General features: G+C 48.6%; 1 protein-coding gene across 1 annotated transcript; it reads right to left on the bottom strand.

Moving 5' to 3' along the window:
- Positions 1 to 288: 288 nt before the first annotated feature.
- ppp6c (protein phosphatase 6, catalytic subunit) lies at positions 289 to 4283 on the bottom strand. The gene is made up of 7 exons (XM_079256109.1): positions 4139 to 4283; positions 3238 to 3333; positions 3065 to 3130; positions 2652 to 2793; positions 2482 to 2561; positions 1106 to 1315; positions 289 to 1030 (listed from the first exon to the last, which is right to left on the bottom strand). Exons 1-7 carry the CDS (start codon positions 4211 to 4213, stop codon positions 782 to 784), a joined length of 918 nt encoding a protein of 305 aa, XP_079112235.1. The 5' UTR covers positions 4214 to 4283; the 3' UTR covers positions 289 to 781.
- Between the last annotated feature and the right edge of the window lie 10442 nt (positions 4284 to 14725).

Here is a 14725-nt window from a genome sequence, read left to right as displayed (position 1 = left end):
AGCTCTCTGGAATCGGGGATTTAAATCAAACCAACGATGCAGATTTAAAACAAAAACAAGTTGCTGTTCCAAGTAAAACACAAAGGAATTATTCTGGATTCTGTTCGCCAGCATCGTTAAAAGCTTAAATCTTGAATTTAAGCTGGAAATTCCTCCAGATGATCAGTCCACCTTACAGGTAAGCCACGGCTCTGGCATCAGTGTGACGTAGGCGAATGTGGAGACCGTTTCCTGCATCACTTCATAACCCTGAGAAGACGGAGAGACTGGTATTCACACACCTTAATGAAGAGAAGTTTATTCGATTAGAAAAGAGGGAACAAACGGCTGCAAGTGACAAGCAGAACGGTTTGTTGGCACAGTGAAGATCCCACCGATAAGAGAACCGTCATGGCAACAGTTCCTCACATTCAGACACGCTGAAGGGAAAACAGCTGCAAATAAAACCAGTTTAAGACATAAAGAGCAGCCATGCAAGGCGTTTCAAAACAAATAAATTAATAAGGAGAGCATCGGTTAAGGCAGACAGTAGCAGGGGGAGAGGGACCGACTGGACCAGCGGCGTTCAGCTGCAACGCAGGCCGTTATCTTAACGGGACTTCCTGGCAGCTGCCGGTCCAGCGCGCCGCGTCTCAGTGGGACAGAGCGGTGAAAACGGACTCTTCCGGCCTAAAAACGGTAAATCTTTCAGAGAACAGAGAGTTTGGTGAAGACAGACTCCCAGCGGGAGTCTTCCTCACTTTGACGGGTATAAATAAGTTTCCAGAGGCGGCTCAGCTCATCACAGGAAGTAGGGCGTGGTTGTTCGGGGGGGTATGACGCGCTCAGAATCCGGAACCGCCCGGAACAGCTTGGGCTCGCTCCGGTTCACGTCCTTGAACACCATGATGGAGGCGATGTTGCCGCAGCGGTAGCAGTAGTTGGGCGCCGACCACACCGTCACCAGCTTCTCGTCGAACATGAACTTGTAGCCCTCGTGCACCAGCTGGTGCGCACGGCAGATGAGCTTCAGGTTGTTGATGTGGACAAACTGAAACAACAGGATGTGAGGAAGACTTCATACCACTTAAAACCCGTTTTATTGTCGTTTCTAAGTGACTTTTACCTCGTTAGTGACCTTAGAGCCAAACAGCCAGCCGGCCCCCCGGGGACTGATGGCCCAGGTGTCCACGTCCTCCGGGTCCGACCACACCAGGTCACAGAACGCCCCCTTGTGAGGAATCTCCTGGTTGCGTTCGATGGTTCGGATTTGGTCCAGAGTCTTGATGTCAGGCGAGAGACCACCGTGGACGCACAGGACTTGTTCGTTTATCAGCTGGGATCCGAGTCGGGAAGAGAGAGCAGGAGAACCGTGAGAGAATAAATGTACGTCTATGTTCGTGTAGATTTTCACTGAAATGAGTTAAACGTGTTAAAACTGGAGGCGGGACTTTGATGTGGAAATCATGATTAAATACTTACAGAAAAATTAAGGAGGTAAAAAAAACTCATTTAATCGTGGAACCTTTTCCAGAGCATAATTTCCCGGTACATTACACTGATGCACACTCTACTTCCGCTGCTAACTTAGCCACGTTAGCGCTACATTTAGCTACGTCTCCGAGCCTTCAGGGAGTTTGTTTAGAGACAAAGTGAGCATCAACAAGTCTAGCGTCCCACTCTGCTGGTATGGAGGACTTTTGATGAGTAACACCAACAAACGTGTAGTTTTCTCTTTTCCGTTAGCAGCACCCCCCCCCCCCCCCCCCCTTTCCCCCCCCTCCTGTAGACCACATGTAGCTCCACGCTGCAGTCAGAGCAGGAGGCCACCACCTCTGACTGGTGTCGTCTTCTCATTCTGTCCCTACTGCCTGCTCTGTTACAGTTACTGGATGTGGCTTACTGGTTTAAACACATCAGCCAGGCTAACCCGACCCGGCTTGCTAACTCTCATCACTCATATAAACAGAAAATACGGGGCTGTGACGATATGCTGTTGTCCCGATTCGATTCCGATTTTTTGGGAGCCAATTCGATTGAAATTGCGATTTTCAAAATTCTTCAAAATTGATGATTTTTGTAGATTAAAAATGATTTTTTTTTTGTTCAACTTCTTTTGGTAAGTAATTTTTCTTGATTTCGGTACAGAGAAAACAAGCCAGTAGCCAGACCATCATTCTGCTGCTACAACGCACAAGAAGACAAGTAAAAAGATCAATAAAACCAATAAAAACGACAAAATTTTTATAGTGGAATAATTTTATTTAATTGAAAAAAAAAAAAATCGATTTTTTTTAAACAAAAAAGTTCATTTTAAAATTGTGAAACAAAAAATCCGGATTTTTGTTTTTTCGATCAGATTTTCCCACCCCTAGAAACTACGGGGAGATGTTTTAAGATCTCAGATCTAAAACTGATGCATTACATAAAACTCTTGATATGAATAATAAAAAGGTCGATCAGAAAGATGTGATGGAGCAGAGTGAAGGCTTGTCAACTTACCGCTGCAACAGTCAGCATGTCGAACACTTTGGTGCAATACCTCCAGGCATTAGCGTTCCCATACTTTGTTTGACATTCATCTAAATAACAATAAAGAGCAAAACATACATTTTATTCTACTTTGAGCGCAGCGGAAAGAAAATAAGTGAGGCGTTGAATGAAGTACATACCATAAAAACCATATACTTGTGTTATCTGTCTACTTTCATGGTTTCCTCGCAGCAGTGTGATGCGATCAGGCCACTTGGCTTTTAAAGCAAGTAGGTATGTAAACGTCTCCAAACTATAATATCCTCTGTCTACAAAATCTCCCTACAGGAAGAAAGAAAACACATCAAGAATCCAAAAACTTCAGAAAAATCCATCTCAATATAGTCAATCTTCATCATTTCCATTTTGAGACTCATGCGGCTGTTACATTTCATCTCATCTTTTCCATCTTATATGCAATAAGTAAAAGATAACACCGTGTACCGCAGGAAAACACGATGTATTCTCCTCCACAGACAGCATGGAGTCTGAATGACGTTTAAAATGAGGATGACTGCAGCAGAAAAGATGAAGAGCAGCTTTAATATCTTACCATGAAAATGTAGTTTGTGTCTGGAACTTGGCCCCCAGTTCTGAAGAGCTCGCAGAGATCATAAAACTACACCGGGAGATAAAAATTATTCATTTTAAAATGTTATTAAGATTAAGTGAATGCTGCGACTTTCAAACCCAGAGGAACCGGAACCCGAACCCAGTCAGACCTACCTGCCCATGAATGTCCCCACAAACTGTTACTGGAGTAGCAACTGGTTGGACGTTTGATTCTTCCAGCAGCAAGTCGCAAACATAATCACATAGTCTCTGTAAAAACAAAGAAAATTAAAGTTTATGTGAGAAAAACGCTTCAGGTGTGGGTGGCAGAGCTGTTGGTTGCGCCAGCTTCCATCTCCTTATGATTTTCAGTCTCTTATTTATATATATATATATATATATATATATATATATATAATTTTATTTTCTAATTCTTCATGGTTTTTAGTCTCTCACTTTTTTCATTTTATATATTTTTTATTTTTAATAGTATTTTATATTTTATTCTTCATGGCTTTTAGTCTCTTATTTATTTTATATATTTTTATTTTCATATTAAATTTGATTTTTTTTAGTGTTTTGTTTTATTTTTTATATATTTGTTTGTTATTTTTATTATTATTTATATATTATTTTATTTATTTTTATTCTTAATGGTTTTTAGTCTCTTATTTTTTATTTTATACTATATCTAATATATATATATACATATATATATATATATATATATATATATATATATATATAGTTTTATTTATTTTAATTTTTCATGGTTTTTAGTTTCTTATTTATTTTTCTGAGACAGTAAAGAGATGCTAGCTTAGCTGGCAAAAAACACCAGTTTCCTCTTTCCGTGGAACACATCTATCAGTCTGTCACACTGTCATAAATCCGCCACAAGACGACCAAACTCATCCTTCCAGGGGTTAACTAGTTAGAGTTATTCAAATTAGTTAAAGTTATTAAAACTAGTTAAAGTTATTAAACCTGGTGACCAAACTTCCCCCCGTCGCGCCTTTAACTTGTACTATCAGCTAAATGGTTAAATCAGCTTAATCCGAGTCCTGAAACTCACCTTTAGGTCGTTTTCCGGTAAATATTTGCAATGTTTGGCGATTTCAACGTATTTATCTAGATCTAAAGGAGCCATTTTATAAACAAAATCCTCAGAAATGAGCTGAGAAGGTTAGCTAGCTGGCTAGCGACCTGTGCTAGTTTCTGCCCTTCTTCCGCTTCCGCTCTGTCTTCTTCTTCTTCGTGTGAAATGTGTTACCGCCACCTTGTGGCCGTAAGGTGAGCTGCATATGAAATGAAAACCAGTTATCTCCAGGTATGTTTAGGATTTATAGCATTATGTGTCCAAAGATTTAAAAATTTAATGTTTTCTGATTATTTTCATGTGACTAGTCATGTGTCAAGCAGAAATTTTACAAACACAAATCTATTTAATAGTTTCATCAGATAAAGAGCTATTTATTCTCACTGGGAAATTAAACAGAAAATTAAAGGAAAACATATTATCTGCTTTTTTTCTAGCAGTTTTCCAAGCTCCTAAATAAAATATTACTTCTCTTGGTGTTGTATATTTGCAAAGAGAAATGTATTTGAGTCAACTGTGAAAATAAATTCTTATTACAATTGAAAAATTCATTTACTTATTAGTCTGACATTTTTTTGTCCTGATCTGCATAAATAGATTCATCTTCCACAAAACTTTGAATCCAAATAAATCCAAACAACTTCAGATTAAGAAGTTTTTACTTCTACATCATAGTAAAGAGTTTAATATAAAGAGCATAACCATGTTTACAAAGATTACTTTGAATAGACAAACAACTCTGGGTGTAAAGCTTTAGAACGGCAACTTTTGGGATAAATAACGCCTTATAGACTTGATGATTAGTTTTACAGCAGCTCTGTGTCTGCTTTCATCTTTTTTATCATTTTGTTCTTTTTCAACTCTGCATTTTCTTTTTTTCCCCCACTGACTACCACAGACATCTTCAGCTTTTGTCATTTTTGTCCTTTTAGCATGTTTTGTGGCTGGTGTGGTGATTTGCAGACAGTCTGGCCATGTGGCCGGGGAGTGCGGTGGTCAGCAGGTTCGGGGTCCTAAGTTACCGCTTGTGTTGTTCAGCAATAAAGCAAGCAGGTGTTCTGCTTATTAGATGTGATTATCCCTCCATCTAAATTCCTCTTTTATTACAGAGTTTGCATGGGACTGCTGGAGCGGATGGAAGGAGAACAGAAAAGGAAAGTAGGAGATAGAAACACACTGCAATACAAGCCAACCACTGATTCTGGACCTGCACCTGTACCACAACCCAACGCAGAAGCCCAAAGCAAACCCTACAGGCAGAGGGCCTGGCCAAAGCCAACGGAGAACCAGGACCCACAGACTGCCACCCGACCGGGGTTGGACCCCCGTCCCAGTGCACCAGCTGCACTTCCAGGGAACAAAGTTCAGCTGATCTCTATGAATTCTGCAGGTCCTGCAGCTCTGTCCCGTTACGGCAACTTTAACCTCTTCATCATCACCAGGTGGTGATAAGGTGTGCCACTGGGTGATGAAAGAGTTAATGATAGTTCCACCCATCTCTGTGCTTCCTCCATGTTACCTGCTGTGCACACGTCATTGAATATAAGTCTGTGTTTTATATTATGAACCTTAATTTAGCTGGTTGAGTGACACCTGACGTACAGCGACCACAACTCATTGAAGTCGCTGGAGCAGGTTCGATTCCCAGCTGGGCCTTCTGTTGCACGTCACCCCTTCCCTCTCTGACCTGCCTGTCTAATAAAGGTTCTGGAGCCTGAAAATATATCCCCAGCGCCGACATAGCTGTTTGTTTTTCAGCACAATGTTGTCGGGAAACCAAACAAAAATCATTAACTCAAGCATTTTTCTGCAACAACCCCGTGTATCCCGGGCCCCTACAGAAGGAAACACGGCTAGATGGGGAAATTACCGACTTTTTGTCATCTGGCTGTTTGAGTAATACTTGCAGCATCAAAATGACTTCTGGACAGAGGAGGCAATTCCTGGTCCAGAAAGTAAAAGTCCTGTCCGGCAGCTGTTCCGACCAATCCAGCTGAATTTAATGAGCAGAGTTTATTTTCCAGGTAAACGAGCCTGTTAGTGAAAACACCTGTTGTAAATTTACAGGTAGATCCAAAAACATGGCAGGACTTCTACTTTCTGGACCAGGAGTTGCCATCGCTGCTTCTGGATGGTAAAATACTCTCCTAGTCCGAAAGTTAGAGAAAGAAAGTGGAAATTTAATAACTAATATCAACAGTTATGCTGCTTTAGCAGGAAAAAATAATAAAAACCAGCACAACTCTTTACAAAAGCTGCCACAAAATCAGGCATTTTAGGTCACAACACTGAAAACAGCAGCAAAATCCTGAAGGGGCTGCTGGGCCCATCTTCACCACTAGGGGGCAGCACCACCACACACTGGACCTTTAAAATGTGGAACACTGCAATCCTGCACAGCTCTATGAACACTTATTCTTTTTAGGATTTATTTGTGTATGTTTTATTTTTTAACATCTGCTTTGAAATGTTTGAAGTGTTGCAGACAGCTGGGCTGGTTGTTGCAGGACTGAAGGCTTCGTTCCCAGGAAGCTTTAGTCCTTCGACATCTGCACTGAAATGCTGAACCTCTACCAGTCAGCTGTCGCCAGTGCTGATTTTCTGCTGTTGTGTGCGGGTGGAACTGCATGGCGACCAGAGAGGATGGAGAACTGCTGGGAAAGTGTATCAGGAGCAAGATGCAGCAGTAGTCACCTGCTTCCATCCGCTGCAGGACTGAGATAGTTTATCTGGCTCCTGTAAGTCTCCATAACAACCTCCATCTTGTCAATGTTCACTTTATTAGTCACTTTTCACTTCTTTTATCTACTGTCATGTTGCGGTTTGTGTGCTGGGGAGAGTGATGAGAACAGGATTTAAGCTTCCTGGAAACCTGAAGATGAATTAAAACATCTCCAACATTATTTAAACAAAGTCATGTTTCCTTCCAAATCTTCCAACACAGGCAGCAGACCTTAGATTGAGAGGTTGCTCCCACATCACAGCATCCTCCTCCTCCTCCTCCTCCTCCTCCTCCAGGACTGTCTCCGTCTCCTCCTCCGTCTCTGTGTCAGACATGTCTGTGATGAGGACTGTGGTGTTCAGTGTCTGGTTTCTGCAGCTCTTTCTCTGCGTCTCCTCTCTACCGGCGCGCGACCGGAGGACTCTGCGACAGCTGCAGGTGAGCTGAAGCTGCAAATCCAGGTAGATCCAAAGAAAAACAGGAGCTTCCAAGTTTTCAGTCTGAGATAGCTGGACAGTCCAGGTTGATTCTGAACGTGAAGTGCAGCGCGAGGAGTTAAACTCTGTGCATGGAGAGTTTTAGGGCTGGAAAGCGTCTGGGATCTGCTGTCTTCAGGTGTCCAACTGTCCTCTGGCAGCTCAGACTGCTTGTTCCAGCTTGGTAAAGACAGCGTTTGTCTCTGCAGCTTGATGGATGCCAGACCCCTCTGCAGCGCCGAGAGAGGAGATTATGCAGGTAGAGGCAAGTCATCTGGCATCTGGAGGGGGTTAAAACTCTGCTGGGTGCTGACTCAGGGGAAAAGGAGAAAGCTGCAGATAGCTACAGAGACACAACAAAGAAACTCCACCAAGGCTTTGTCTGCTCTCTGTTCTGCTTGTGTATGAACGCCACGGGACCAGTCGTATTCCTCATCGAAGAGCTTCTGTTAGAGAAATTAGATTTAATAGGAAGAGATTCATCTGTGAAACCCGGACCATGGTCTCAGACTTCAGCTCTAATGACTCAAAGTGGATCAACCTCCTTTCTATGTGCTTTATTTCTGTAGCAGCTGTAAATAATCTCCCCTTTTAGTTTCCTGAAAGTCCTTTAGGACAATCTCTGCCTGAAGTTCAGTCAGTCAATAAAAAACAAGTGAAAAAAAGTGATGGATGGAAAACATGATCTTCCTCAGGACGATCACAGAAAAAGGCCGAATGTTTCAGTCACCATGGCTGTTAGATGAGATCATGAAGCACACACTGGTTATATTCATGTAGAAACAGCCAGTAAATCAGTGTTTGATGGTTTATTATTCGTGATCATAATCTGAGGATGTTGGAAAGCTTTTTGTGTTCCGTGTGAGCGGAGCGTCGTCAGGAGGAAGTCTGTGGGATGAGCAGCAGAGTTGTGTCCAGATCTCCTCCAGACAGATCCTCCTGCTCTTCACTGTTCAGTGTCATTTTTTAGCTGAATGAAATTTAAAATGTCTTAATGAAAGAGAGGAGATGGTGTGGATGAACCGTGCACGCCCACAACAGTCCGGTTTCTCCATCTTTACATGCATTCAGGTTGCCTCCAGTCTGGTCACACGGCCTCCAGCAGAAGTTCAGCTGCAGGATCAGGTTTATACACAGTTAGCTGCTCCCAGGACTGGTCTCAGTTCTCCAGGTCTTCTCCAGGCCTTCTCCAGGCGTTCTCCAGGTCTTCTCCAGGTCTTCTCCAGGCCTTCTCCTGGCCTTCTCCAGGCTTTCTCCAGGCCTTCTCCAGGTCTTCTCCAGGCCTTCTCCTGGCCTTCTCCAGGTCTTCTCCAGGCCTTCTCCAGGCTTTCTCCAGGCCTTCTCCAGGTCTTCTCCAGGCCTTCTCCTGGCCTTCTCCAGGCTTTCTCCAGGTCTTCTCCAGGTCTTCTCCTGGCCTTCTCCAGGCTTTCTCCAGGCCTTCTCCAGGTCTTCTCCAGGTCTTCTCCAGGCCTTCTCCTGGCCTTCTCCAGGCTTTCTCCAGGTCTTCTCCAGGTCTTCTCCAGGCCTTCTCCAGGTCTTCTCCAGGTCTTCTCCAGGTCTTCTCCAGGCCTTCTCCAGGTCTTCTCCAGGCCTTCTCCTGGCCTTCTCCAGGCTTTCTCCAGGTCTTCTCCAGGTCTTCTCCAGGCCTTCTCCAGGTCTTCTCCAGGTCTTCTCCAGGCCTTCTCCAGGTCTTCTCCAGGTCTTCTCCAGGTCTTCTCCAGGCCTTCTCCAGGTCTTCTCCAGGTCTTCTCCAGGCCTTCTCCAGGTCTTCTCCAGGTCTTCTCCAGGTCTTCTCCAGGCTTTCTCCAGGTCTTCTCCAGGTCTTCTCCAGGTCTTCTCCAGGCTTTCTCCAGGTCTTCTCCAGGTCTTCTCCAGGCTTTCTCCAGGTCTTCTCCAGGCTTTCTCCAGGTCTTCTCCAGGTCTTCTCCAGGCCTTCTCCTGGCCTTCTCCAGGCTTTCTCCAGGTCTTCTCCAGGTCTTCTCCAGGCTTTCTCCAGGTCTTCTCCAGGCTTTCTCCAGGTCTTCTCCAGGTCTTCTCCAGGTCTTCTCCAGGCCTTCTCCAGGCCTTCTCCAGGCTTTCTCCAGGTCTTCTCCAGGTCTTCTCCAGGCCTTCTCCAGGTATTCTCCAGGCCTTCTCCAGGTCTTCTCCAGGTCTTCTCCAGGCCTTCTCCAGGTCTTCTCCAGGTCTTCTCCAGGCCTTCTCCAGGTCTTCTCCAGGTCTTCTCCAGGTCTTCTCCAGGCTTTCTCCAGGCCTTCTCCAGGCCTTCTCCAGGTCTTCTCCAGGTCTTCTCCAGGCCTTCTCCAGGTCTTCTCCAGGCCTTCTCCAGGTCTTCTCCAGGTCTTCTCCAGGCCTTCTCCAGGCTTTCTCCAGGCCTTCTCCAGGTCTTCTCCAGGCCTTCTCCAGGCCTTCTCCAGGTCTTCTCCAGGCCTTCTCCAGGTCTTCTCTAGGTCTTCTCCAGGTCTTCTCCAGGCCTTCTCCAGGTCTTCTCTAGGTCTTCTCCAGGCCTTCTCCAGGTCTTCTCCAGGCCTTCTCCAGGTCTTCTCCAGGCCTTCTCCAGGCCTTCTCCAGGTCTTCTCCAGGCCTTCTCCAGGTCTTCTCTAGGTCTTCTCCAGGCCTTCTCCAGGCCTTCTCCAGGTCTTCTCCAGGCCTTCTCCAGGCTTTCTCCAGGTCTTCTCCAGGTCTTCTCCAGGTCTTCTCCAGGCCTTCTCCAGGCTTTCTCCAGGTCTTCTCCAGGCTTTCTCCAGGTCTTCTCCAGGCCTTCTCCAGGTCTTCTCTAGGTCTTCTCCAGGCCTTCTCCAGGCCTTCTCCAGGCCTTCTCCAGGTCTTCTCCAGGCCTTCTCCAGGTCTTCTCCAGGCTTTCTCCAGGTCTTCTCCAGGCCTTCTCCAGGCCTTCTCCAGGTCTTCTCCAGGTCTTCTCCAGGCCTTCTCCAGGCTTTCTCCAGGCTTTCTCCAGGCCTTCTCCAGGCCTTCTCCAGGCCTTCTCCAGGCCTTCTCCAGGCCTTCTCCAGGTCTTCTCCAGGCCTTCTCCAGGTCTTCTCCAGGCTTTCTCCAGGCCTTCTCCAGGTCTTCTCCAGGCCTTCTCCAGGCCTTCTCTAGGTCTTCTCCAGGCCTTCTCCAGGCCTTCTCCAGGTCTTCTCCAGGCTTTCTCCAGGCCTTCTCCAGGTCTTCTCCAGGTCTTCTCCAGGCCTTCTCCAGGCCTTCTCTAGGTCTTCTCCAGGCCTTCTCCAGGTCTTCTCCAGGTCTTCTCCAGGCCTTCTCCAGGTCTTCTCCAGGCCTTCTCCAGGCCTTCTCCAGGCTTTCTCCAGGTCTTCTCCAGGTCTTCTCCAGGCCTTCTCCAGGCCTTCTCCAGGCCTTCTCCAGGTCTTCTCCAGGCCTTCTCCAGGCCTTCTCCAGGTCTTCTCCAGGCTTTCTCCAGGCCTTCTCCAGGTCTTCTCCAGGTCTTCTCCAGGCCTTCTCCAGGCCTTCTCTAGGTCTTCTCCAGGCCTTCTCCAGGTCTTCTCCAGGCTTTCTCCAGGCCTTCTCCAGGTCTTCTCCAGGTCTTCTCCAGGCCTTCTCCAGGCCTTCTCTAGGTCTTCTCCAGGTCTTCTCCAGGCCTTCTCCAGGCCTTCTCCAGGTCTTCTCCAGGCCTTCTCCAGGCCTTCTCCAGGCCTTCTCCAGGCTTTCTCCAGGTCTTCTCCAGGTCTTCTCCAGGCCTTCTCCAGGCCTTCTCCAGGCCTTCTCCAGGTCTTCTCCAGGCCTTCTCCAGGTCTTCTCCAGGTCTTCTCCAGGCCTTCTCCAGGCCTTCTCCAGGTCTTCTCCAGGCTTTCTCCAGGTCTTCTCCAGGTCTTCTCCAGGCCTTCTCCAGGCCTTCTCCAGGTCTTCTCCAGGCCTTCTCCAGGTCTTCTCCAGGCTTTCTCCAGGCCTTCTCCAGGTCTTCTCCAGGTCTTCTCCAGGCCTTCTCCAGGCCTTCTCCAGGTATTCTCCAGGCTTTCTCCAGGCCTTCTCCAGGCCTTCTCCAGGTCTTCTCCAGGCCTTCTCCAGGTCTTCTCCAGGCCTTCTCCAGGCCTTCTCCAGGCCTTCTCTAGGTCTTCTCAAGGCCTTCTCCAGGCCTTCTCCAGGCTTTCTCCAGGTCTTCTCCAGGCCTTCTCCAGGTCTTCTCCAGGCCTTCTCCAGGTCTTCTCCAGGCCTTCTCCAGGCCTTCTCCAGGCCTTCTCCAGGTCTTCTCAAGGCCTTCTCCAGGCCTTCTCCAGGCTTTCTCCAGGTCTTCTCCAGGCCTTCTCCAGGTCTTCTCCAGGTCTTCTCCAGGCCTTCTCCAGGTCTTCTCCAGGCCTTCTCCAGGTCTTCTCAAGGCCTTCTCCAGGCCTTCTCCAGGCTTTCTCCAGGTCTTCTCCAGGCCTTCTCCAGGCCTTCTCCAGGTCTTCTCCAGGCCTTCTCCAGGTCTTCTCCAGGCTTTCTCCAGGTCTTCTCCAGGTCTTCTCCAGGCTTTCTCCAGGCCTTCTCCAGGTCTTCTCCAGGTCTTCTCCAGGCCTTCTCCAGGCCTTCTCTAGGTCTTCTCCAGGTCTTCTCCAGGCCTTCTCCAGGCCTTCTCCAGGTCTTCTCCAGGCCTTCTCCAGGCCTTCTCCAGGCCTTCTCCAGGCTTTCTCCAGGTCTTCTCCAGGTCTTCTCCAGGCCTTCTCCAGGCCTTCTCCAGGCCTTCTCCAGGTCTTCTCCAGGCCTTCTCCAGGTCTTCTCCAGGTCTTCTCCAGGCCTTCTCCAGGCCTTCTCCAGGTCTTCTCCAGGCTTTCTCCAGGTCTTCTCCAGGTCTTCTCCAGGCCTTCTCCAGGCCTTCTCCAGGTCTTCTCCAGGCCTTCTCCAGGTCTTCTCCAGGCTTTCTCCAGGCCTTCTCCAGGTCTTCTCCAGGTCTTCTCCAGGCCTTCTCCAGGCCTTCTCCAGGTATTCTCCAGGCTTTCTCCAGGCCTTCTCCAGGCCTTCTCCAGGTCTTCTCCAGGCCTTCTCCAGGTCTTCTCCAGGCCTTCTCCAGGCCTTCTCCAGGCCTTCTCTAGGTCTTCTCAAGGCCTTCTCCAGGCCTTCTCCAGGCTTTCTCCAGGTCTTCTCCAGGCCTTCTCCAGGTCTTCTCCAGGCCTTCTCCAGGTCTTCTCCAGGCCTTCTCCAGGCCTTCTCCAGGCCTTCTCCAGGTCTTCTCAAGGCCTTCTCCAGGCCTTCTCCAGGCTTTCTCCAGGTCTTCTCCAGGCCTTCTCCAGGTCTTCTCCAGGTCTTCTCCAGGCCTTCTCCAGGTCTTCTCCAGGCTTTCTCCAGGTCTTCTCCAGGTCTTCTCCAGGTCTTCTCCAGGCCTTCTCCAGGTCTTCTCCAGGCTTTCTCCAGGTCTTCTCCAGGCTTTCTCCAGGTCTTCTCCAGGCCTTCTCCAGGTATTCTCCAGGCCTTCTCCAGGTCTTCTCCAGGCTTTCTCCAGGCCTCCTCCAGGCCTCCTCCAGGCTTTCTCCAGGTCTTCTCCAGGCCTTCTCCAGGTCTTCTCCAGGCCTTCTCCAGGTATTCTCCAGGCCTTCTCCAGGTCTTCTCCAGGCTTTCTCCAGGCCTTCTCCAGGCTTTCTCCAGGTCTTCTCCAGATATTTAGAAGTCTCTACGGACTTCCAGAACTTTCCACCGACAATCCAACATCTGGGAACTCATATCATCACTTCTTCTCTTGAACTCCTAGTCTTTCCCTCCGTCTTCCAACAAGCTCGGCTCGCATCTCGTTGTTTCACATGTTTTCTGAGTTCCAGATTTCTGTTTTTCCCTGTTCAGTTCTCTCGTCTTTCTTCCTGAGTTCCTGTTAGACTCACCTGGTCCCGTTAGTTTATTACACCTGTGTCTTGTTTGGTTTCTGTATCTATAGCCTCGGTTTCGGTTCTGCTGGCCGGTCCACTGTGTTCAGTTCTGGCTCCTGTGTCTGGTTGGCCGCCAGTTGAGTTACCTTCTGGAATAAAACGTCTTTCTGGCTCCGTTTTGGGTCCACAGCTTCCAGCTGGTCTTACTGGTGCCGTTCCTGTCCAAGCTACTGGGATGCCGTCTTCAGTCGGGTCTCACAGCTCCTGTTTGATCCACATCAGTCTCAGGACCACTTGGCTGGAACTGGTCTCTTGTCTGTTACTGGCCCCCTACAACTTGCCAGATCCACCGGTCAGTCCTCAGTCCTGATCCTGCTGGACCAGATCCACCGGTTAGTCCTCAGTCCTGATCCTGCTGGACCAGATCCACCGGCCAGTCCTCAGTCCTTATCCTGCTGGACCAGATCCACCGGTTAGTCCTCAGTCCTGATCCTGCTGGACCAGATCCACTGGTTAGTCCTCAGTCCTGATCCTGCTGGACCAGATCCACCGGCCAGTCCTCAGTCCCGATCCTGCTGGACCAGATCCACTGGCCAGTCCTCAGTCCTTATCCTGCTGGACCAGATCCATCGGCCAGTCCTAAGTCCTGATCCTGCTGGACCAGATCCATCGGCCAGTCCTCAGTCCCGATCCTGCTGGACCAGATCCACCGGCCAGTCCTCAGTCCCGATCCTGCTGGACCAGATCCACCGGTTAGTCCTCAGTCCTTATCCTGCTGGACCAGATCCATCGGCCAGTCCTAAGTCCTGATCCTGCTGGACCAGATCCATCGGCCAGTCCTCAGTCCTGATCCTGCTGGACCAGATCCACCGGTTAGTCCTCAGTCCTGATCCTGCTGGACCAGATCCACCGGTTAGTCCTCAGTCCTTATCCTGCTGGACCAGATCCATCGGCCAGTCCTAAGTCCTGATCCTGCTGGACCAGATCCATCGGCCAGTCCTCAGTCCTGATCCTGCTGGACCAGATCCACCGGTTAGTCCTCAGTCCTGATCCTGCTGGACCAGATCCACCGGTTAGTCCTCAGTCCTTATCCTGCTGGACCAGATCCACCGGTTAGTCCTCAGTCCTCATCCTGCTGGACCAGATCCACCGGTTAGTCCTCAGTCCTTATCCTGCTGGACCAGATCCATCGGCCAGTCCTAAGTCCTGATCCTGCTGGACCAGATCCATCGGCCAGTCCTCAGTCCTGATCCTGCTGGACCAGATCCACCGGTTAGTCCTCAGTCCTGATCCTGCTGGACCAGATCCACCGGCCAGTCCTCAGTCCTTATCCTGCTGGACCAGATCCACCGGTTAGTCCTCAGTCCTGATCCTGCTGGACCAGATCCACTGGTTAGTCCTAAGTCCTGATCCTGCTGGACCAGATCCACCGGCCAGTCCTCAGTCCTGATCCTGCTGGACCAGATCCACCGGCCAGTCCTCAGTCCCGATCCTGCTGGACCAGATCCACCGGCCAGTCCTCAGTCCCGATCCTGCTGGACCAGATCCACCGGTTAGTCCTCAGTCCTTATCCTGCTGG

Source organism: Telmatherina bonti (genome assembly GCF_933228915.1).
Source record: "Telmatherina bonti genome assembly, chromosome: 17".
Lineage (NCBI taxonomy): Eukaryota > Metazoa > Chordata > Actinopteri > Atheriniformes > Telmatherinidae > Telmatherina > Telmatherina bonti.
This window is presented reverse-complemented; position numbering and strand designations above follow the sequence as displayed.